The sequence below is a fragment of the Sardina pilchardus genome, chromosome 4 (assembly GCF_963854185.1).
Source record: "Sardina pilchardus chromosome 4, fSarPil1.1, whole genome shotgun sequence".
Lineage (NCBI taxonomy): Eukaryota > Metazoa > Chordata > Actinopteri > Clupeiformes > Clupeidae > Sardina > Sardina pilchardus.
Window position 1 is genome coordinate 11,128,149 of NC_084997.1, and position 25,458 is coordinate 11,153,606.

At 42.5% G+C, this 25,458-nt stretch overlaps 1 protein-coding gene across 9 annotated transcripts in view; it reads left to right on the forward strand.

Moving 5' to 3' along the window:
* The window catches only part of pcbp3 (poly(rC) binding protein 3), a 48,987-nt gene extending 33,854 nt beyond the window's left edge, over positions 1–15,133 (forward strand). For 2 of the 9 annotated variants that reach the window (XM_062534160.1, XM_062534151.1), the window contains 12 exons: positions 1,361–1,521; positions 2,064–2,087; positions 2,202–2,234; positions 2,385–2,501; positions 3,009–3,152; positions 3,839–3,967; positions 5,217–5,360; positions 6,520–6,561; positions 8,132–8,210; positions 9,360–9,412; positions 9,736–9,905; positions 10,614–15,133. In XM_062534160.1, the coding sequence (XP_062390144.1) occupies positions 1,447–1,521; positions 2,064–2,087; positions 2,202–2,234; positions 2,385–2,501; positions 3,009–3,152; positions 3,839–3,967; positions 5,217–5,360; positions 6,520–6,561; positions 8,132–8,210; positions 9,360–9,412; positions 9,736–9,905; positions 10,614–10,668 (1,065 nt within the window). In that variant the 5' untranslated portion in view covers positions 1,361–1,446 and the 3' untranslated portion in view covers positions 10,669–15,133. The remainder of the gene's footprint in view (positions 1–1,360; positions 1,522–2,063; positions 2,088–2,201; positions 2,235–2,384; positions 2,502–3,008; positions 3,153–3,838; positions 3,968–5,216; positions 5,361–6,519; positions 6,562–8,131; positions 8,211–9,359; positions 9,413–9,735; positions 9,906–10,613) is intronic. The other 7 variants (XM_062534152.1, XM_062534157.1, XM_062534153.1 and 4 more) reach the window with 7 other exon arrangements.
* The last annotated feature ends 10,325 nt before the right edge of the window (positions 15,134–25,458 follow it).

The following is a 25,458-nucleotide window of genomic DNA, read 5'->3' on the forward strand; positions in this document are numbered from 1 at the left end:
GCCACCACCACAAGAGATTGAGGGACAGCTGTAGATGTTGTCCACTTGCTGACATTTATGCGACCTCTCCATCCCATGGACCATCACAGATATGTAATGCATACTGATCTGATATAAGCTGGTACATGTTGTACACACACATGTGGATACAAGTGTACAAACACACAAACACACACACACACAGAGGGGAGTACATGTGAGTGTGTGTGGATGCGCACAGATGCAGACACACACACACACACACACACACACAGACAGGCTTATGGCCCTTTTTCCAGTCTGGCTATCTGGCCTCCCCAGCGCTCTTCTCTCTCTCCACCCTGTGGTCTAAGATGTGGAGTCCCTAATGCAGGCTTAAGCTGAGCGCTCTCTATATCTCCAGATCTCTGCACGCCGACTTCCTGCCTTCAGCTCCCCACCACCGTGGCAAGGAGCACGCTCACACTGGCCCAATCTCGCACCACAACCAGACACAAAGACATGGTGTCTCTACAGCCGCACTTAAGGAGCGGTCTCTTGTGATTAAACACGATGAGAGAAATCTAATGCTTTTTCATGGAGAGCCCAAAGAAAATATGTTTTGTCTGAAGATGAATTATCCTTTTCTTTTCGTGCCTCTTGATAGTAGAACGTATTGCTGTTTAAGGCCACTTATACCGCATGTATTAATTCCACTGTGAAGTGTTGAGCGCACAGACACACAGCCTACTTCTTACGCACATCACCAGCCCCTGCAGGCATCTTCGGCTCTTAATGTAGCAGAGAGAGAGAGAGAGAATGGTCGCTCCCTCGATTAACATATAGAAATGTTATTTTCTTCTGGCACACGTTCAGTTGTCAAGGTTTTCTGCCCTTGCAGCAGAGCACTGTAACAATCCAGGTTTATTGCTGTGTTGCAGTACATTTGTCGTGACGGGAGCGGCGGAGGCTCAATCCAATGGGCTGTGAAATATGATTAGTGGAGGCTTGTGATGCTGAGCTGATTCATTTGTTGTAGTTCTAGATCATTTGTTTATACACTGAATCTTATTTTTTTTTCCTATCCTGAAGAGGGATTGTCACATTTTATGATGTCGATGGTTATATGCGTGGTATGTGTACACGTTATTAGAGGAAAATGCAGTGCAATCTGCAGTTCATCACTTAAACTGAATAATTAAAACGTGGAGATTAATGTTCATGTTCCGGCATGTTCATTTCAGCAAAGCTTTTTGAAGATTGTGGGAAGTGTTCCCCCTAGTGTTCAACTCTGTGAAACATTAAAAAAGAATCCTCCATGTCATGTCCCCAAACCTCTGCAGTATCATGCTTTACCTCAGCGGACCTCAACCCATGGTTCTGCCCTGTCTCCCCTCTGCAGGTTGGCTGCCATACCATCACTCTCTTCCTTTTCCCGGGGACTTCCTGTCACGTGACCACGCTCCCGCCTCGCCTCCACTCCCCAGCATGGAACCCAACAAAGTTCAGTCCGAGGGAGGCCTGAATGTGACCCTGACCATCCGCCTCCTCATGCACGGCAAGGTAACCCAACCTGCTGACCCAACCGACAAACCACAGAGCACAGGCAGACAGAGCAGTGGAGAGCCAGCGCCGAAAATAGATTGACAGAGAACGAGAGAGAGAGAGAGAGAGAGATTGATAGAGAAAGAGAGAGAGAGAGAGAGAGAGAGAGAGAGAGAGAGAGAGAGAGAGAGAGGGAGAGAGAGACCAGGGCTTATTGTGAGTCATTCTCTCCAGACGTGACGTATCGGCTGGAGAGTCTGTGACTCATCAAGATGAGGGAGTATGCCATCTCCTATTGCTAATCAAACGTGGACATGCTACGCTGTCATCAGTAGCAGATACACTGTCTGTCAGAGACCTCAGTACCTCCTGAACAACTAGATTTCTTGGCCATGATTTATGTCTCGGGTTTGCAAACATATCTGATTCAGTGATGAGCCGTGACAGGAATTGAATAAGCGTAAAATGTGGTTCAATGCCTCTACCTCCCTCTCTAACTCAATCTCACTCTCTTTCTCTTTCTCTTTCTCTCTCACACTCCTTCTCTCTCTATCTTTCAGGAGGTTGGAAGCATCATAGGGAAGGTATGTGGATTTACTGTATATAACACTTCACTTATTTAAACATTCATCATTATTTGCTGAAAGTTTGTTATTTACGGTATTTTTGACACTCGTCTTCATCTGGTACTTTAACAGAAAGGGGAAACGGTAAAGAAAATGCGTGAAGAGGTATGTGTGTCCTGCAGGTGTTAAGTCCAACTGGTGTTGTCGTAAAAGAGAACCCAGAGTTGTTGTTGTTGTTGTTGTTGTTGTTGTTGTTGTTTTAAAAGAGAAATGCAGTCGTATCCAAACTCATCCTGTTTTCTCTTCCCCCGGCAGAGTGGAGCTCGCATCAACATCTCGGAGGGAAACTGCCCCGAAAGAATTGTCACCATCACAGGCCCCACAGACGCCATCTTCAAGGCCTTCGCAATGATTGCCTACAAGTTTGAAGAGGTATGTTCAGTCGGTGCCTGGAATAAGGCTATCTAAAATGAAGATCGTTTTTTTTTCCAGAGAGAGGGGGTTTTCTGTTGTCTGTTTTCTTGTACTTCACTCGCTCTCTCTCTCTCTCTCTATCTCCCCCTCTCTTTCTTTTTCCCCTCTCTTTTATATATAAAATCCCTCGCCAGCTCTTGACAGCCAGTATATAACACTAATCCCCATGTCTGTCTCTGGCAGTCGGGGGGGCATTATGCTCTGGGCTCGGGGTAGTGTTTGAGTAATTCCCCAGTTGAAGTTACTGTAGCAATATATGTGCATGCAATGGTGAAAAACAATAATTGTAGCAGCTGCTTTTGAGATGTGCAGAACCAATTCGAGACATAAATCAAAAATGCTTGACGCTTAATAACACACTGTTGTAGGGAGCATTATTAAACTAAAAAAAATTATTGTAACAAAAAAGAAAAACAAACCTCTGTCCAGCTTTTCCGTCTATGCCTATAATCAAGGTAATGTCAGGTGTTTTTCCAGGACATCGTCAATGCCATGAGCAACAGCCCAGCCACCAGCAAGCCCCCAGTCACTCTGCGGCTGGTGGTGCCAGCCAGCCAGTGCGGCTCCCTCATCGGGAAAGGAGGATCAAAGATCAAAGAGATGAGAGAGGTACGCCAGCCCTGCATGCAAAGCTGCAAACACGCTATCTACCAGTGCAGCGTTTTATGTGCCCTGAATATTTAGACTAGAGCATCCCGCTCCTCGGTGCTCGGGAGGGAAGTGGATACATCTCTGACACTAAGCAGCGCTACTACAGCAAAATGTTAAACCATCAGAGATTTGATAGTATTATGTACAGCTTCTTAGGGATCCAACTTGAATAAAATAAATAAATAAAAACAGCTTGCAAGACTTACTTGCTTGAAATAATGGTGCAATATACTTTCGACCGACCAAAAACCAAAATAAAAGTTGAAAACAAATGAAGTAAAGGTTTAAGCAAGAAGTAAGTACCACTGATTTTATCGGAAGGTGCTGACAAAACAATTACTTTTAAATTCAACAACAAGATGGCCAAAGTCTGTAACCTTAATTGGTTCATTATTTTGTCTGATAGAACATCTTGTAGGCTGTCAATGGCCTTGTTCAACATTTTGGCTCACACCAGTGAGCAGTAGCACAGACTGAGCAAGCCTTGTACAAAGACATTTACTTTTCAGTCTACTCCATCTGCAGTTCCACTCGATTTCGAACGTTATAGAGAACTTCAGAGAGTTTAAAAGCTTCAGAACGTTTGTGCTTCTCCAGGCCCACGGAGAACCCCATTGTTCTAAGAGCGTTTTGTTCCTCTGCAGTCCACAGGGGCGCAAGTGCAGGTGGCGGGGGACATGCTGCCCAACTCCACAGAGCGCGCTGTGACAATCTCCGGGACTCCCGAAGCCATCATCCAATGCGTCAAGCAGATATGTGTCGTCATGCTGGAGGTAGAGTACATGCCGGGGGGGGTGCAGTAAAATGTCTCTCCCCTGCACCCACAGTGTTACCGGAAGTCTGGCCTGCGTAGTCAATTGAATTTGGCTCGCCGGGCAACTTCCGTCGCACAAAGCACTTGACCACAGTTAACACCCTCACTGCCCCCCCCCCTCCCTTGTCCACTCTCCATGCCTGCTTTGTAACATGATGACGTTGAAGACATTTTGTCCTATAAGTATTCTCCAGGACACTCGCTCTATCTGGACTGCTGATGTAACATGATGTAGGCTACCCCGCTGCACCCCCCCCCCCCCCCCCCCCTCTTTGAGCAACGTGTTGGGTTCCAGTAGAACTCTTTTTTTCTTTTCTTTCTTCTTGTAATGCTTTCAGCTGATCTCCGCGTCAATGGTTATTGATTGATGCAGCTGTTATGTCCCTGGTAGGCCTGTAAGACTTGCTGACATGCAGACGCTTTTTGTCCCACACGAGTGAAGAAATAGGGGGAGGGGGGGCAGAAACACGCTGAGTATTCTTCACTGGAGTCAAATGTACAGTCGGATGTGGTGATGGAGCAATGCATCAATGTGCCGTGCCACTTAACGATATTCACATGAAAAAAGCATCATGTGCTCTCAGCGTAACCCACAGACCTTGAGTGCTTTTCACAAGGGGCTTCCACTTCGCTCTTTTTTGTTTTTCCATGGTCCTTTTTTTCGGTGAGAAGAGCGGAGGCGTGTCCTACATGGTGTTGGTAAAGCAGTGCCCGAGGAATCTCAGCACAGGGTGGCCATGAGCATGCCCTGCCTGCCTTTCTTCTCTCTTTCTCTCTCTCTCTCTCTATTCCACACGTTCCCATGTAACCATGAGGTGTTCTCTCTCACCCTCTCTCTCTCTGTTATCTCTTTTCCCTAACTTTGGTTTTTCTTTTGAGCCTTCATACATCACAGTATATAGCAAACACGGGCAGACTTGTACCAAATGAACACATACACACACACACACACACACACACACACACACACACACACACACACACACACACACAGCATTTATACTGGTTTTGACTGATGTTGTGTTCCTGCTAGTGATCAGGATGGCCCATTTGGCCAGACAATCTTGTGAATTTCTGTCAGTCTACACACGCTCACTCACTGTCTCTCTCTCTCTCTCTCACACACACACAAAGATCCACTCTTACCTGTTTGCCGTCTCCTGGTCTAACACCTGGTCTCTGCCTCTTCCCTCTTCCCCGTCTCCTAGTCCCCACCGAAAGGTGCCACCATCCCCTACCGCCCAAAGCCCGCCTCCACCCCCGTCATTTTTTCAGGTGGCCAGGTAAGAGCCGACCCGCTGGCGGCGTCCGCAGCCAACCTCAGCCTTTTACTGCAGCACCAGCCACTGCCTGTTAGTGCACTCAGGTTTTCTCACCTTTTCACTTGCATGCCCACTCCACCACCACTACCCCACCCCCCCCCTCACCCAGCGGAGGGTTAACACGCTCGGGACTAAGGGGAGGAGGAAGATGGGGATAAGGGAAGAGCTCCATGGCAGAGCATCACGTTGGAGGGGATATAGGGTTTCATTTCTTTTTTTAAGGAAGGGGGGGGGGGGGGGGGTTGTGGAGATGAAAAAGTTGTTGTTGAATATTTCATTACGTTTAGAAACAAAAAGAAATTGAGGCAGTCTCCTTGGATCACATCAAGGGACATTACCATCTCAAGAGTTTGGGACGATGTCATTAAATTAGAAATTAGTTTGCTTTTACTGGTATGGTGCAAACAGTGTGCAACGCCACCTCTGTTGAACCGGCTGCCTTTAAATATCTTATTACTCCTGACTGATGTCTGCCATGAGAGTCTCTTTTCAAAACCTCCTCCCCTTTCAAAACAGATATCATATCCTTTTAACATTCCTACAGTCTCCAGTAATATCAGTTGAATAGAACGATGTTATATTTCCTATGCAGGGTCTTTGATACAGTACGTGGAACAACTATAGCAGCATTGCAGAAATGTTAAAAGGATATTGTTATCAGTCAATTAATCAGTCATTCCAGCTCATTTTTGCCAACTCTAGAAGTGTGGTTGAAGCGTGAGTGATGTGTGATTGAGAGTTGAATGATATCTAACAGAAATGTCCAGACTGCTTGATTCATTCCATCTGTCCAGCTCCGTTAGATATCAATGGCAGCTCTTGTGATAGGCATTGACAGAGTCTATCTCAATATGTATTATTCAGAAAAGACTCACTAAAGAAATGCTTGATAAATTAAGACCTTTCTCTCAGGAAATGTAAGAACATATAGTAATTATTATGTTTATATCAAAAAGCTAACACAGGATGTCATTGAGAAGGTTAAGAACTTTAATCTGAGAAAAGTTGTTCAAGTCATGTTTAGTTTTCTTACTTAGTTTTCTTACTGAAATATAACCATTGTAAAGCAATTTGTCGATAATTTAGTTAATTGTGTAAATGCAGAGTCAGGAACACTCTTGATTTGGTCTGACCTGTTGTCTTCGTGGCGCTGACTGAGTCCCCTCTACCTCTCTCTCTCTCTCCACAGGCCTACACAATTCAGGGACAATATGCCATTCCTCACCCCGACGTGAGTTCCCAGTCTCCTTTTCCAGTCCACACAAACACCAACAGCCTACATGACATGACATGTTTCTGTTTTTCGTTTCTTTTTTTCCTCTTCTTTTTGTTCTTATCCGACTTGAAGTCATATTAATATTACCCAATAATATTAATACATCATTTTTTCCATGTCTAATTGGCATCACATTACAATCTGGAATCCTAATGATCCGCCCAGTGTAGCAACATTGTGGACAAGATCTCTCAGGACTTGGCCTGCTGCAGTCAATGAAAGTATGACAGAGAGCAGGTGCATTGCCAGAAAGTGTGCACTCTCTGAAACCTGTCAACCTCTCATCACAAAAATGCACGCTGCTTGCGCTGTTCCAGGCTCCCTTTCCCGGCAGAATGATCACTGATGGTGAATTTCCTGTACGGGGTGAAGCCCTGGTGTCTGAGGAAAAACCTCAGACTGGAGGCTTGGCCAGGGCTATGAGCCAACCCGCCTTAATTTGCTCCGGAGTTTTTTGACCCCCCCTCTCTGCCCTGACCCCGTGAGCGAGGTTCCATTAGCTTCCCGGGAAAACGGCTCGCTGTGGCTTCCCGTGTCCTTATATGGGCGCTTGAGGAAGTCCAGAGCTGGACAGGACTGACCCTGAGTGTTTGCCCCAGGTGTATCTGGCTCCGTTGGTAAACCGAGACCAAGCCAAGAGAACCGACTGTGCACCAAGGTACCGGCCCTCCAAATCCCACAAGTCTGCGCAGCCCCCCGTCTGTAATTCCGCTTAATCAGTCTTCATCGCCAGAGCATCCATAGAGATACTCTTTGTCAGTTCCTTTAATTCGGCTGAGGCAGTGATTGATGCCAAGGGAGGCATAGGTTGACATCACCATCACTCAGCTTGACGCCGGATGTCCGTTTCACCCTCATTAAAGACTTAGGTGAGCACTCCAGCCACCAGCTCTCTCTTGCTCTCCGTATGCCCATAGGAGACGCGCGGAGAAAACAGGAACGAACAGGGCCATTTTAAATAGACAGGGCTTTCATTTGAAGGCTGTTTGTTTTGTTTGCTGAGCAGTGTTGTACACCATTAAATATTAAATCGCATTAAACCTGATAGACCATAATAGGCTTAGGCGTTTATGTCTTCCCTGCGGCCTGAGCAGTTGCATGAAACAAATAAAACAAATAAGGTTGTGAGGGGAAAAAAATAATTCATATATCATAGTTTAAGATGTCAAAATCTCTCACGATAAAAGACTTTATTGCTTAATCCTACTCCAAAAGTAAGACGTAAACCCGGTCAGAGTGGCGCACTCAACCAATTTCACGTCCCAAAAGTCAGGCCAAGTCCTGCTCAAGAGTCTCTCACTTTCCTTCGCTCTCTCTCTCTTCCTTCTCTCTCTCTTTCTCTTTCTTCTTCCACCACAGTTTGTCCTGGCTTCTGCTCCTCGTTGTTTCTTTCTTTCTGTCTTTCTTTCTTCCTTCCTTCCTTTCTTTCTTTCTGTCTCTCTTCTAGTTTTGCATCTTGATTTCTCAGTGTTCACCTCTGTTTCAACAATAACCTCTTAGTTCTACTGTCCCTCCCCCACCTCAGCAGCTGACCAAGCTTCACCAGTTGGCTATGCAGCAAACCCCCTTTACCCCCCTTGGACAGACCACCCCTGCTTTCCCTGGTACGTACCCATCCACCCTTTTGGACTATTTCCTTCTCTTTGTACCTGTAGAAACACACTCTCTGTGTCTCTTTCTCTTCCTCTATCTCTCTATCTCTCTCTCTCTCTCCTCCTCTCTTATTTTCCTGTTTTGTTTCTCCATGTCGCGCTTCATGACATACCCCCCCGGTGGATGCTCTCCATGACTGTAGCACCTTTGGTTTGATGTGTTCTTTTTTCCTGTTTTTTTTTACCACATTTTGCTTCAGTTCTAAACAAAAACAATCGCGTGGCAACTCAAAAAACAAACCTCAAAATTTGAAAATATACAGCTGTTAATAACATGTTTTTTATGTAACCCTTGCATCCACTATGCACGTGTAGAATTTATTCAAGCAATATGGTGTAGATATTTTCATAACCAGAAAAAATGTCTCATGAATAAATATAGTTGCGCCTGATTCCATTTTACCCTAGCGTCCTCCATAAGCCATTTGTGTCAGAACTGATTGAACAAAACAGGGACCCGCTCATGAAGTTTCCTCTTAGAAGAACGTCCTAGTGGGTTATTTTTCAGCGCCCTTCAAACAGTTCATATGAGGACATGCATATTTGCCCATCAACAGTCGTGTCTCAGTTTTAAAGTGTCATGAGTGTTTAATGACAGCGTTGGGTTTGGGCTTGCGGGTAAAGTTGCGTCATGCCCCAGTATCTTGATCTTAATGAAGGCCGGCATTTCGCTCATCCCTTTTATCATTTAAATTGCCCCAGCAGGGTCCAATATGTGAATGTACACACGTTTTCCAGTTAGGATATAAAAATAAATGCATCTCAGCTGTAAACCCTCTCTCTCTCTCCACATTATCTCTGCTCCTGGAGGAAGGCCGGAGGCCATTGTTGCCTGATCACGACCTCGTACACCAGAGACCACTTGGCTGCAGCCTCACGGCTCTCCCCCACTGTGTGCTTAAAATGCTGTTTATGCTGCTCTCTCCTCCTCTCCACTCTACACCTTTTTATGTCTCTCCTCCCTTCTCTCTCTCTACCCATCCCTCCTTAATCCCCCTTTTCTCCCCCCACTATCTCTCTCTCCACCCTTCCCTACTTCACCCCCCCTTTCCCTCCTTCCCTTCCTCTCTCTCTCCTTCTCTGGGCTGCTCAATACTGTAGGTCTGGATGCCAGTCCCCCGGCCAGTACTCATGAACTCTCCATTCCCAATGATGTGAGTAGGAGAACGAAAACACAGGGGTTCTTGCCCTATTAAACAGTGATAATAGAGATACCTTAGCACACTTTCCCTGAGAGTTTTTGATGTTTTCGAGGGCTCATGACATAATTGGTAATGGTGCTGTTGTTATAATGTTATTATCAATGTTGTTTTAGAAGACATTTAGCCTTCATTACAACATTTGTGGAAAGCTACATTCTCAGAGGACTATGTGAAGTGCATGAGATAAGACCAAAGATTTTTTTTTTTTAATTCTACACAGCGGGTTGGCACGTTCTCTTTTCTCCTTTGTAAGAAATTCTGTAATGTCTTCCCAGCTAATAGGCTGCATAATCGGGCGCCAGGGAACCAAAATCAACGAGATCCGTCAGATGTCTGGAGCGCAGATCAAAATCGCTAATGCTATGGAAGGGTCATCCGAGCGCCAGATCACCATCACTGGAACCCCCGCCAACATCAGCCTCGCCCAGTACCTCATTAATGCAAGGTAACCCCGCACCGTGCCCTGAAATAAGTGATAGCCTAGCGGTGGGCCGACCGTTCATGCTGTGATGTATGGCTTTGTGTCTTTACTTCTCCTCGCAATGGAATCCTAGCTTCTTTTTCCTCAAAGAAAATACCTTGAAGTCGAACAAGGACACAGGAGTGTGTTCTCTTAATATTTCTTTTTATGTTCTTCCTCCACGTTGAAGAATAAGACCGAGTTTGGAATTAATGTACTCTGTAAGTCTTATACTAATGATATCATCTTCTGTTCATTCATAGTGATTTTTCTTTCTAATAGTCTTCCCGTTTGCAGCCTAAGGCAATAGCTTCAGTGCTGAAGGTTACAGGAGTGCTCTCGGTCCACCACCTTGTTATTTCTTTTGTGTTAAACCGTCTCTTTCCTCGACAGTTGAGGACAGGGAACATTTGTAGTCTGTAGCTGAAAAACAGAACACAGGTGCACAATGCACATCCTGTATCTAAAAAGCTGTACATCTCACAGCATGGCTTCACAGAAAACGTGACCATGACAGCAAAAGAGTGAGCTCTATCACGTAAAACGCAGTCGTTGTCGTGACGACACAGATGAATGGAGGGAGCGGTCGCATGTGGTGGTCTCGCTGCAGGCAGGCCGCCTAGAGAGAGATTGGCGACTCCGTCGAGTGGGATACTAACGCCTTATTGCTCTCCCACCGTTCCCCACCGGCAGGTTCAGAGACGTGGCAGCCATGTGGAATGACCCATCCGCCATGACTACATCCTGAAGCCCCAAACTGGTGTCATTGTCAGAAGCAAACAGCAGCTGCCCCCCTCTCTTCCTATCCCAAAACACCCTCCCCAGTTACCTATTGTGCATCCCACCCTTTTAGAGTTCATTAGACCCCCCCCCCCCCCCCCCTCACTTTACAATATACCTTCAGCAGTAGCGTTGCTTGTATGAGTAGGCTATTGCTAAAGATGAAGACAAATAATTGTGGTTTGATTTTGTTCATGTTAAAATGTAGTGATCAAGTATAGTGTTTCAGCATGTTGAATGCTTAGAATCAATCAAGCTGTATTATTTCATTTTTGTCTTTTTCTTTGTTTTCTTTTTACTGCTAGCTTAGTTGAATATGGTTGCTGAATAAGTCTTGTAGTTTCTTGTCAGGAAAGCATTAAAAATGTACAAAAAATGTAAAACGTTTAAAAAAAAAAACACAAAAACTGTAATTGCTTTTTGACTGCTAATAAGCAATGCTGTTGGTAGGGCAACTAGAGTGATGTGATGCACCCATGTAAGGAGAATGCTGTGACTGCAGACATGGGTTTCAGAGAACCAAAACAGGTTGGAAATCAGTTCCAATCAGAGCCTAGGAATTAGCCATTAACACCATTCATTTCTTTATGGATGATAAATATGTTTGTTTTCTTGAGTTTAAAAGAGGAAGTAAAAAAAAGAACGTTTTTTTAAAGACATTTGTAGCTGGCAAGGGAGTCGATTGTTTTATGCCTGAATGCATCTGATAATCCAAATGCATGACCGATTTACAGACACGCTAAACACGTAGAGCCATTAAAAGGTGAACGGCCGCTTCAGAACTTTTAGTGTTTGGCGAAACGTGTCAAGTGCTTTCAGAATTGTTTTATTTTTCTCTATTTTTCTATCTCTTCCCCCCCTCTCCCCCTGCCTCCCCCTCCCCCCTGACTGTTCTAGGCTGACGTCTGAGGTCACTGGAATGGGCACACTCTAATTTCTACCCATCATCCTTCACTGCATCACATGACCCTTGAGCCAATGGCATTGCACCTAGTTTGTTTATCTCTCTCTCTCTCTCTCTGTACTCAGCTATCCTGCATTTTAAGTAACTAAGCTCATTTTAATTCTACAATGTGCACATATTTAAAAGTCCCAGTTTTAATGTTGTTCCTCCCACACCCGTTATCTTGATGCTCCGTATTGGCCCTCAACCTCTTTTGATTTCAAAGGACACTTAACTTTTTTGTCACTCTAGTACCTGACATGCCACTCCATTTATATGTAAATCCATTCATTTCATATTCTTGTGAAACACTTTACTCTATGCTTGCCACTAAATGTATCTCATTTAGCATACTGTACAATATTCACAACAGCATAAAGAATAGAAAACACATACGCACACAAATAAGTAAACCAAATTATTATTTCAAGGAGAAAAGCCAATCTATGTGGGCTTCTTAGTGAACCACAGTCAAATAACTTTACTCACCATGATAAAGTTATGAGAGTCCATCTTAAAGACAGGAAACAGATGGAATGCTTGCATCTCCGTCAAGCTGTGCATTTGTGTGTGTGTCTGTTCAGGTGGCACTTGGGAGCAACACTCCAGATGCATTATCACTCTCTCCTGTATTCGTTTGATAATCTGGTCACGCCACTGATAATGCACAAGCAGCCCAATGAATAAACATCAGGTACACTGGGCTGAGGTGACTCAGGCTCGCCATCAGGTCTATTTGGAGATCTTTTCTTAAGTGGACTCTCTTGCGCATTCCTAAGCTGAGTGTTGTTCTTGGCTTCAGATAGGAATATCTCTACCAGTGATCAAGATGACCAGCTGTCATTGGTTGAAAGTGAATACAGAGCACTGTGACGATAATGGAATCTTCCTATCCCATCCCACCTTCCTGATCCCATTCACGCTCACCCTTGGTCTGTTTGTCTGTCCGCACATACGCCGACATCTTGCACGTCTCTTCTGTCGAGGATCTTCAAACTGCTCCTCCAACTCTCTCTCTCTCTCTCTCTCTCTCTCTCTCTCTATCTATCTTCAAAACTCCTCTTCTTATCACTAATGCTCTGACAGAAGCTATATAGCAAGAGCCTGCATGCTGATGCCATACAGGACTGGTCTCCACTGACAGCTTTTTGAACATGCACGTTCAGCACAGCCTAATCATCTGCCAGACAGCATGTCCCTTATACAAAAATGGCAATATAACCATGTTCTTTCGCTTGAGGACCAAATCATCAACCACACCACTTAGCGTGGAAGATGTCAGACATATTAATGAACATGTGTATCTTTTTTGTTTTGTTGTTGTTTTGTTTGGATTGAACCAAGTGGTTTAGGCCATGGAATGTTCATGAGTTCGGGCTGGAATCCGAGTGGCTCTGGGGAGGGGAGGTCTGCCACCCTAGCCTGCTCACTCCTGTAAACGTTGATTGTTTATTTTCCATTTGCATCCAATCTAGCGACAGACCAGTGTGTCTTTGTTTCTGATAAAGATCACACAAGCGCACTGTGTTGCCTCATGTGATCAAGTCCAAACACCTGGTTGATATGCGATTATTTTTGAAGCTCTGACCACGGTATGATTATGATCACAAGATCTCCAAACACATTTGACGAGAAACTGTTCCGGTTATAGATATAAGCTATGCACACACCATCACAATGAAAAAGTCCAAGCACATGCACGTTTTTTAGTCAAATCAGAAGAAAATTGGCTCTAATGTGTTCGTGAAATTTGTGTCTGTCACTTACTTCAGTCTTTCATTTCTCAGTGTACCTACCAGTCCCAACACATCTAGGCTTATGTGTGACTTCATGACGTTATTCTGTTTTATTGTTTTCATTTTCCAACAATATGAGCTATGAGATCACTTTTATGAAGTCTGACAATCTTACTCCAACACAGTTTTCAAGGACGTTGTGCTTCCTAATCCTACTTGTAAGGGAGTGTTTTTAGATGTTCCTCTGCTTTATTTCTGATCAGATGCAAGGTCTCGGTTTTGGTACAGAAAATGAAAGTTGAATGTAACTCTTTCAACACTAATAACGTCGTTCTGACTTTCTTCGACTGGGTTTACTCTTCTTTTTTGGAATGATCTCTATTTGCAGTCGGTGTCTTTGGTCATTAGGTATTCCTGATACTCTTGTTGGGGTGTTGTAAGAAACACTGTTTTCACACTAATACAGAGAGTTATGTTGTGTAATTATATTCCAGCTGCTGCTTGAAGCATTGAAACTGCAACTGTTCTATAACTACACACTATTTGTCTTTTTCCTTGGAAGAGTATCCGAGGCATTCTGTCTAGCATCTCTGTGCTGAGTTACGTAACTGAATGCAGTGAGTTTTAGCTCATACTGTAGCATATGGAAATCTCCGCACAACATTTTTGGCTGAATATGGTCCTATTGACTTGACATGAAAACAAATGTTGTCGTGAAAATCAACAAGAACATGACTGGACCTGTTGGGGTTTTCCCATTGGTTTTTTTGCACTGATTTGAAGCCGAATTGTTTTGTCAGTGTCTTAGAATTTTTCACTATTGAGTTAGATTGTATGTTTATACAGGACATTGTCTTGTAGTTATTTTGTGGAATGTTCTATTTGTTGTAATACTACAGTAGGTCTGACATACAGAATTGTAGCTCTCTGTGGAAGTTTTGGCCTATTTTTTACAGGCATGCTTTGTAGCCCTATCATCTTATTCAGAGGAGTAACAATGGAGGCAGTTGATCATCTATTATTATTATTATTATTATTATTACTATTATAATAATTATTATTAGTAGCAGTATTTATTGCCTCCTTTGTTAGGGTGAGTGATGCATCTGGATTAAACAGTGTATTGCCATACAGTGTATTGCTATTTATGACTGCAATAAGATTTTTCATCATTTTCAAATTCACTTGCTATTAAATGTCAGAGAACGTGGTATAGAGGCATAGTTCAGGCATCTTTATCTTCATTTTTTGTTTTCATTCATCATCCATACAAACCAAGCTCATGGCATTACAATAAAAATGACCAACAAGGTAATTTCTGCATTCTCATTGCAGAAACACAAACAAACAAAAACAATCAAATAATTTCAAGCATTCAGATAAATTAAGGTCTTAATATTAAGTCTTCTTTATTGAATTCATTGTCATTTTTTGTACTTGCACATTTTATTACTTGTACTAGAGCAGCAAAAAAACAAAGGGCCCTTTCCCTCTCTCTGTGCTTCTGTACATTCTGCTATTTGAAAATGTAATAAAGAGTTATTATTTTATGTTGGATATCTCGCTGCTTGCAGGTCTATATTAGATTTAAATTACTGAGATTAGGTTAACTTTCAAATGTTTTGTAAAAAAGGAAATAATAAACTTGTTTTCTTTTCTCCCTTGATGTCATTCTGATTGATTGTGCACTGACTGATTGAACAGATTATTTTGTTTTATGATGCGCTTTAATAAATCTGACCTGTGTAAATAAAGCCTGTGATATTTTTTTTTCTTTTTTTCTTCTTCAAACGTCCCTTTGAGGGCCACACTCACCACCTACTGACTGCCAAGCCAAGCCTTGATGTACCACTAGGGGGCTAACCGATATTGAGCACACACGTGTGCATTGCTCCAGCATTCATCTCTATGGCTCATGTGGCCAAACAGGCTCAGTGCTCTACACCTTAAGCACATCTGTAGGCTACTCCCCCATCCCTCATCAAAAGCACTGCCATGGTTACAGAAAAAGGCCCCTGCAACCACACCAACATAACAGGGAGGGAATTGAATAGTGTTACTAAAGGAGTTTAACCTGATGGCCTCCATCTGAGCATACTGTACTGTATAACAATCATTTGATCAAATGTCCTTGGAGAGGCCTACACAGCAGACGGCTATTGCAGAGCACTTCATGTAGGCAAACTGCACAATCCAAGGGAATGTCTCTCATGAGCTGTATTAGCTGAAGCACCTGATCCGTACCTTGCTTTGAAGTTCGCTTTTGTCACTGGGAGCTGCCTTCCTATTCTCTCCCATTTTTGAATGGGACCTGAATGGAACCTGTGGGTCAAGAGAGGTGTTCTTCAGGCCAATTAAATGAACTCAAGCCCACACAGGTATGGAGGGGGAGAGACACAGTACAGTATGATTCATCTGGATGGTCTGGCAGCAACCTGCTCATGTACTGTATGCCTGGGCCCTGCAGTGCCAGCAAACAGGTCAGGGGGAGAGACACTCAAGGCTGTAGGCATGTTTCCAAATTAGCCCCATGCCTCCTGGGGTGTGTGTGTGTGTGTGTGTGTGTGTGCGTGACTGTGTGTGTGGATTGGAGAGGGTCACCTTAGCTCAGCACTATGCTCTGCCCTTAACAGTTTATTCATGGTTGGAAATAAGCCCAAATTAAAGCAGTTCCTGATTGCCATCCCCAAGCCCTAGACTACATTTCGCCGTGTGTCCCTGTTAAAGGAGGCTCCCACGATAAGCAATCCCTTGCACTTACAGTTTTTCTCAATTGTTTACACACAATTTCTGGTACTTGAGACACAATTCCAGTAATATGTAGCTCATGCACAAACCTCCTGAACCGATTCTGCTGAACTATAAGCACAACTTCGGCTTTACACTCAAATTGCAGTTCTATAACACACTGTTTTCAAAACACTACACACAATTTTGTGCATTAGACACAATTTTCATGAAGAAAATCTCTTGTTTTCACAAAGAACACACTGCCATTCAAATTCTAAAGCTAACTGCCCTACCATGCACACTGACTCATCAGATGGGCAAACTCCTGTCACACAGTCTTACAATTAGCAATCAGAGCTTTAGTATTACAGTAGTAGTACAGGCAGAGGCAGAGCCAGAGGAGTGAGAGTAAGAGGAGGAGGATGGGGAGGCCAAGGACCATAATCTCTGATGAGATCCGAGCCACTAGAACATTGCAGTGCTGCGTATCAATACAGTACAGTACCGGACAGTACTATACAGCTCAATGAGCACAGAAGTATTGACTGTGGGCTGTTCTGTAGGACTGTAAAAATAAAGTATGTTTCAAGTATTTGGGGAAATTACTGTAATCCTACTTTGTATTCCTACATAGTTTACAGTATTTGACTATTTGTTTGGCAGCCGAAAGATTACCAACACAAGGGCTTCTGTCTCCTGAACAGGAAACTGAAATCATGAGCATTGTCCTAGAAAAAAACGCATAACATTACGGGAAATACAAAGAAAAATAATAGAAAACAATGAGATATTTCAAAATATTGATAGGGTAAGCATATCAACTTACTGTATCAGCTTATCTACTGTTTGTAGTACTGTTTGTAGTGTAACACTGAACAAAAAAAGGCCCATGTCATTATAATGAATGGAGAAGAAGTGTTTTCAATTCATCGCAGTGTTTTACACTGAGCACATCAGTGTTCAACTGGTCCTTGTAAATGTCTTGATATATGATGGTTTGTGTGTGTCTCTTGAGAACAAAAGAGCATTTTGAGGAGAAATTACATTGTTTTGAAGGTAAAGTGTCATTTTGCAGTAGAATTGTGGAGTTTTGCCCATTGTGTGTGTTGTTTTGGATTAGTGTGTAGAGTTCTGAGAATATGAGGCATGTTTTCAGAAAATGTGTGTTAACAATCGAGAAAAACTGTAAGCAAACAGGCGTATAATCGACTGCACTGCTGCGGGTATTAATCGGACACAGGATATGCCTTTTCGGTGCGGCATATCAGGTTACCGTCAAGGGCATCTTTCAGCACCACCGCTGAGTTGGTGAATCTGTGTGGGTGAGAACAGGAGAGAGGGGGGGGCGAGGGGAGAGGCAGGCGTCTGGATGAGTTCGTGGCTAGTGCGTTAAAGGTGGTTGGGGGTGGGGGAGGAATTTGGTTGAATAATTTAACGCGCTCCGTATAACAGTCAAAAGCTGTTCCTGAGACTTGTCTCTTTCACTTCCCTTCAGTGTGCTGCGCTGCGCTTTGCTACCTGGCGTCCTTGCCCTTCACTGTGCAAAGTTGTTAATTTGTATTCAGCGGGATATTTACCTCTGAAAAGGGGAAAAACAAAATTGTTCCATCAGCCAGGTGCCCTGACGAGTCAGAGGAAGCCTCTGGGGCGTGGGTGGGCTGGTGGAGAGAGGGTGATGGGGAGGTGGCCGTGGATAACCGTGCAAAGGATTTGCTTTTGGAACCACATGCAAATCAGGTGTGGAAATTGTGAGACACGCTTCACTAATTCAAAAGGACAATGCTAAAGATCGCCCCAAAGGTTCTTGCCAGCCTCTTTGCATAGTTATGTGATTGTTTTTTTTTTGTTGTTGTCACCACGACAACCTGTGTGGACAGCAAACAAACAAAGACAGAGACGACATAATGAGTTCAGGTGAGGAAGCCTAGGAGGAAATCCTGCCGAACAAAGACATACTCATTTCCAACCAGTGGAGGGGATTTGAATGTCAACATTTACTGTACACTATTTTCTGCAACATGTGTGTGTGTGTGTGTGTGTGTGTGTGTGTGTGTGTGTGTGTGTGTGTGTGTGTGTGTGTGTGTGTGTGTGTGTGAGAGAGTTTGTGTGTGTGTGAGAGAGTTTGTGTGTGTGGGCGTGTGTGTGTGTGTGTGTGTGTGTGTGTGTGTGTGTATGAGTGTATGTTGTGTGTGTGTGTGTGTGTGTGTGTGTGTGTGTGTGTGTGTGTGTGTGTGTGAGTGTATGTGTATGTTTGTGTGTTTGTGAGTGTGTGTGTGTGTGTGTGTGTGTGTGTGTGTGTGTGTGTGTGTGTGTGTGTGTGTGTGTGTGTGGAAGGGGGTGTGCAACCTTGTCACAGTGACATTTTGAAAAGCGTTTCAATTACAGGTGCCTGACACTACATATGGCTCATTCCCTCCCACCAAATTTAATTTGTCAAGTATAGTATAATTACCTCTGTCTCAATCCAAAGATCTCAGCACCTTTTATGTCTTGCAGGCACCGATGCTTGACACCTCACCCTGGTAGACTTTCCTCAGCAGGGAGTCGAGACAGGTGCCTACGCACAGGTGACAATTCACAGCACTGGATTCATTTAGAGCAGCAACACTCATTACCTTTTTTTTATCATGATCTGTTTTGGGGGTCTGTATTCATTCAGTTGAAATAAGCTGTAGTTTAGAACTTATACTGTTCATTAACTTTTCACATCATGTTAATGGGTTTATGTTCACGTTCATTCACTTCAGACAATAGTTGTATTATATTCTAAAATAATCTAGGGGATATAATCAGGTATACTAACAGTAAACAAAAAAAACAGATCTTACTCTCACTACAAATCATTCTAATAAACTGAACAAAAATGTCAAAGGTCAATATTTTTCATGATTCAACCACTGACTGGTCTACCACTCTGACCTTAGCCAGTTATCTGGACTTGATGAACCAGTGATCTAATACTGATAAATCTGAAAGGAGCGAGGAGACCTCTAATAAGGACCCTGCCCATCAAAAAAGATGGATTGTCTTTGTCAAAGGACTGCCACGCTTGAATAAGCAAGTTGGATGCAGAAACAAAATTCACTCTCCAACAGTTGACACATGTAATTTGTCTATTAGGCACTCCTAGGCATGGAGAATTCATTACGTTACAGGTGTGTTGAGAGAAAATGAACCGCCTTGATAAACAATTAGGCACAGTTTGTACATCGCTAATGGCAGCTGCGCGGCTAACCCTTCCCCTGCCCTGAATCATTCTAAACACTCATTTGCCAACTTTTTCCAGGTCATCACACGACATTGGCTACCTGAAGGGATGGTTGTTTTTAGTATTCACTGGCTGAGTCGAGTGGATCTGAAGTAATTATAGACGGCGAGGCCGAAGAAAAGTGCTTAAGTGTGTGTAATGTAGACAAATAGCGACCATTACTGACAGTAATGCTGAGTCCTTACTTTTAAAATTCTGTTGGACAACAGAATCGGGATGACTTGGGCTTTTCTGGAGGTTTTGTCTTGCTTACCACATCGTTTACATACTTTCAGTATTTGTGAGATGTTTTCATGAAACTGCTTCAGTTCTGGCATTTAAGAAAGATCAAGGATAAGGTCAAGGTATGACAATATTAAACTACTGAAAGTAGAGAAAGGATGAACTGTCTCAGGAAATAAATATGCTTTGCCTTTTTGGGTTTTCATTACTTTTGACCTGGTACTTCTCGTGACCTGCATTGAGTGCATTCATCAAACATGTCTAAAATTAGTTATGCTCACTCTGTTCCTTGAAGCCTTTTGACTGTAATGGACTCCAAATCTAATGCTGTCAAACTGGTACTTCCCTTGAAGGTGCCAACTCCGAAATCAATCAGCACTAATGCGAAAGAGCCAGAGTGAAGGTTAAGGAGACTCATGCCGTATGCTGTTGTAAAAGCTCTTCTGTGGAAAGGGGTTACAGCAATTACAAAAATGAGAAGCGCTTACTGTATATTCTCAGAATATTAATTGTTAACATGGATGCGTTTAAATCTGTGCCGGTCAAATTTAATCTATGTTCTGTTTTTTTTTTTCAAATTGCATGAATGTGGACCATAAAAGTGCACCATCCAAAAGGAGAAATACTGGTGTTCTGCTCCTGAGCACTAAATTAGCAATAAACAAAAGATCTGCCGACCGCATAAGATCTGTGTTTCTCTTTGCTCTCCCTCCCTCACCTACGTTTGCTGTAAACAAACAATTAATCACAGAGATTGTAATTAATATCCACTTCCAGATGGCTATTGTTGCATTCCCATCAAAGGCTACCTACCAAATAATTGCCCTGCTATAGGGCCATATGATTTAATACTGAGTGAATAATACCACTATGACTACTATAATTCTGGTCAATGACTATTCTGTAAGGTGCAAACAACTTTGGAGGTACATTGAGAATTCACCTTTGATAGAGAGTTCATCGCTGTTTCCTCACAGGGTTTTATGATGTGTCATCTGGTTACATTCCATCCTCTAGCAGGCTATATACTGTACAGTACAGACACACAGACAGACACAGAAAAACACACAGACAGACAGACAGACAGACACAGAGAGACATACAGACAGACACACAGACACACACAGACAGACAGACAGACAGATAGGAGGGAGAGGAGGAGAACAAAACATAAGAAATACTGTAGTAGTATAACAATAGTTGTAGAACAAAAATAATTTCAGATGAACACATATAGAGTAACACATATAACACACACACACACACACACACACACACACACACACACACACACACACACACACACACACACACACACACACGAACACACACACACATACATTTTTCCTCTATCCAACATACCTTGTACTTTCTGAGAGTTGAGCTACTCTTCGGGACTGATATCTCTGTGTCCTGTACCAATACAATTATCCATATTAAAGCAAGTTTACCGGTGCATATTATCTGTACATACTGTACACATAACTGGAAGCTTTAACCCTCCTGTTGTGTTCGTACAACCTTTTCTCGCTAAAAAAATGTGTTAATTTATTCTGACTATCTTGAGGTTCCATGACTTTGTTAAGACAGGGCATCTGAGCACATAAAACAAATGTACCATTAGAAATAAATAGGTAATAAAATGATCAGTGCATTTTTATAACAGAGTTATTATTAACAATAACAATGCATGAATGTATACAATAACGATACAATAATGCATTTTATTTAGAAGCACCTTGCAAGTCACCCAAGTACATTGCACAATTAAATGTTGAAGACGCTACACACTATGCAGACAGGCACAGACACAGATGACACTGTGCAACATTTGAAACGCTTTCAAAGCACTGAAATCTCCATCCTGTCAAATGAATCTACAAGATGATCTGAGTGTGCTTGATACTTAAAAAGGAGTCTGCACACTTCTCGATTCTTTCCTATCTTGTGTTTCATTTGTCATGCTCAAGCTTACTCTTAGGTATTTGTTGTTTGGCATTTTCTTCCCACCACAGGGTGACTTGCAGACATGTTTCCCCGCAAGATGGAAATGAGGTAATGAGCTGGCTCCACCCCTGCAGGACAGGTGTGATATATCATAAGAGATACTCGAGTTCATTAGGGAAGGAAGGAGACTGGAGGGACGAAACGTTTTGCATGACACAATAAAACAGAAGAACCATTTTTAAGTATTTCTTGACAGATTTTTGTCTTGCACACTATGGGCATTGAGGAGCCCAGTGAGGAGTGGGCCACACGTCAACTCTGTCAGAAATGAAAGTCTGCCAGCTTCCCTGGACCTTGCGGACTACTGCAAAGGTACAAGCCCACAATTTCCATGCATTGAAAATACGTTCCTGTCCTTTAGTCAGTTACAGTATGTTGTTTCAGCAAGTACAATAAACTTCTCACGGACAAGAAAGAATCTCTTACTGATATAAAGAAAAATACTTGACATTCGTGATTATGTCTGTCTGAAACAGTTCAAAATAAATCTGAAAAACAGACTTAGTTGTTGTTCTTTACTGAAAATACTTTCAAAAAGGGCATCGAAGACATCAACAAAACTAATCAAACTGCATAACTAGTCTATGCTTGCTGCTGTTGTGGCCTTGAATCTCACCTGAATTATCATTCTGTTTGCACAAACCACCCCCTCATAACTTTCATCAAATAGGGCTAGTGTCTTGAAAACTTAAAACAGCTCTGGCATACACCACATCATCCCAAGACCTGACAGACCGGATACAAAAATACCTGAATATCCATAGACAGCCCACAAAGGCTGGATTTACAACTCACTGAAATCTCAGTAGCTAGAGTTCTCATCAAACAGCAGGACTGAATGCACCACCATAGAATACTCAGCTGCCTTCCAGTTAGACTACAAAACTTTCACATCACTTCTTCTCAAGTACAAGGCTTCTGATCACTCCATGATCCTCTCCTTGAACTTTGTTTATCTCACAGAGAACTGAACATTGCTGTACTTTACACTGCCTGAAATGAATTCAACATTAAAACGTACTGCTCTCAAAACGCAGGTCTTGTTTGTATTTTAACTGCTTTTGCTTCTTGCACTAGTTTGTCTTCCAAGAACAGTGTCTTTAGATGCGCAGGATGGATAGCATGGGCTATTTTGGATTAAGATCATACCAACTAGCCTGTCTACCAACCAACCATCTGTTAATGAGCGTCATGTGTGATATGTATCCCTTTATGTTCAGTAAAGATGATGTAAAGACATCCTCCATGGCTGCCTTACATTTAGCTTGTCTAAACCACCACACTGATGTTATTGTTTAATTTGTACAATCAACAAGTTCTAATGTTCTAGTTTTTGCATAACATCCGAATTTTCACAGCTGGCAACTACACCACGAAGCTAAAGATTTTAAAATAAACAGTACGCTCCTTTCTTCACGGCTGAATCTTAAAGTACACATCGAAAACAGGAACACATGTTCTTACCTGTTCTAATTCACATAAATAATTTCGGCGCTCCTGATGTAGGCCTACATCTATCTGCAGGGAGTAGGCTACACGCAGGAGAGCGCGCGGTGAGTATGCGCTGCAGGTGCAGAACACACTTACTGTAATGACCCTACATCTTATGACATTGCTTTGCGAATTGGCATGTGCAGCTACAAACAATCAAGGAAATAATTATATAAGTGTAAAACGTTTATGTGGAAGCATTAATTATGACTGTTTATAAAATGTTTGGTAGCCCAATCTTACTAAGAAAACATTAAACTTGTATTAATACTATTCTTAAGTAGCCTAAACTGATCTGCATACAGGGACCATCATTTCGCAGGACGGAGAAAGGGGAGTTACCAAATGCACTATCGTCTGCTCCCTGTCCGACAGCTCGTCCAATCACCACACACAGTCAATATCTTACACCGGCGCTGCTTCATTCAGTTGAGTCGAGTGGCTCACACGAGAACGATACTGGATGGAACGGTTGGAGTGGCAACAAGTGTGAATTTCTTCCGTAGATGACGTTCCCATACCGACAAGAGGATTCCCAGGTATTTACATTAGGCTGTTTTTTCATTGGATTCATAGAAGTTACTTTACAAATTAGCCTACACCTGTATGAAGCATTTTTTTGTGCTGAGGGGTGACACTCACAGGAACTGTATTTCGTGTTTATATTAGGCTATGGATTATTCTTTCTTTCTGGGAAAACCATCATGGAGAAGTTGCAAAACTGTTACAGCTGTGTTTTTGTATCACTTAGGCTAACTTAAGTTATGTGTGCGGTTAATTTCATGAATGGTTTTAAGTCAGTTGAGCCAAAGGCGAGAAGATACATACAGATCTATAGCTCGTCTATAGGTGTATGGGGCTACTCTGTATGCCAGGAGAAAACTGCTTGCTGAAAGGCTGGGATTTGCTGTTTATTTCTAATATTGTGTTCATCTGAACTGCGGACTTGTAATTATTTGTCAGGGGTGGGTTATTCTTCTGTTTAGGATTCATGCGTGTTCTTTCAGCTGTGTGATGTTTGTAAGTTTCCCCTAATAGCTTACCTTATTGTCCACCAGGCACTGTGATCTGATAATATTACATGTAATAGATGTATAATTTAAATGATTGATTTCTGCATGTTTCAGACCATGATTGCAGATACAGACAGATATGTCAGGTACAAATAGATATTTGTGAATGAGGTAGCCTTTGAGCTGGTTATAAAATATGACAGTAGCCTACCATGTTTGTTGAATTAAAGAAGAACCCAGAGGTTGTATTCAGTTGATATTCTTAATTGATGACACTGCATCTGTCTCTCTCCAGTTTGATGATATTACTCTGAATTATTTGCTATGTCCTCATTGACTGTTGACAAATGTAATTTCTAAACAACCCTCAGTTTTTCTCTGACTGATACAATAGACAGATAATGGAATACATATGTGACCTGGTTTGGTTGTATTTAAGGTGAGGTTAGTCTACTCAGGTTTTAATATTTGGTGTTTGAAGATATGGCTTTTCCATATCAGTGTTTTTTTCCCTCTCTACCGTTCTGTAATTGCATACAGAAACAAACATTTATTTATCCACATTGCAGAGTCAAATGGTTTCATTACCTTAATATCAATATGACATGAGTTAAAGCTGAAAAGTGTAAAAGTATAGAAATTATGCAGTCTGTGAAAAGAACCAACCACAAGGGGGCATAACAGTTCCAACTGGAGATCCAGATTATGGTTTTACCCTTCTACCATTCAATCTAGATATGCCAAGAAATGGTTTGTTGTCACCAGTGTTACATCAGAGAAATTGACGTTCAGCTTCATTCTCCATGACATGACAGATTAGTTAAATTTCATTAGCCTTTGCCAGTTTCTTGTTAAATGTGCATAATTGGTATTGATAGGTTTTGGATTGCACAGCCTTATAGGAATGAATTTCATTTTAAGCTGTGCCACCTCTCGGAAATGCATTGTGCTGTTACCACACAATCTTATTATGGGTTGACTTTCATTATCAGAACAAAAGATTGTCATCATATCATTTGAAAGAGGACGCCAGATATTCTTGTTGTTGTGAATCGGAGGCGAAGGATAATAATTTTAGCATCTAAAGCAATATTGCTGAGGGTGGATAAACAAATTATTATTCGGGAGATTTTGGATGTAAAATCTTTGTGAGGGTGTAGCGAGAACTATGACAATGTGCAAACAGCTTAATTGAGCAATCACTCATTCTGTTCTTTTTCTGATTTGTAACTTCTCATGACAGGAGGATGCGAGCTCTGATCGGCGCCTCTCCTTGTTATCGCTGCTGCAGGACTCTCCAGACGCTGATCCCACGATGAATTTCTCTCCTGTCAACCTATAATACAGC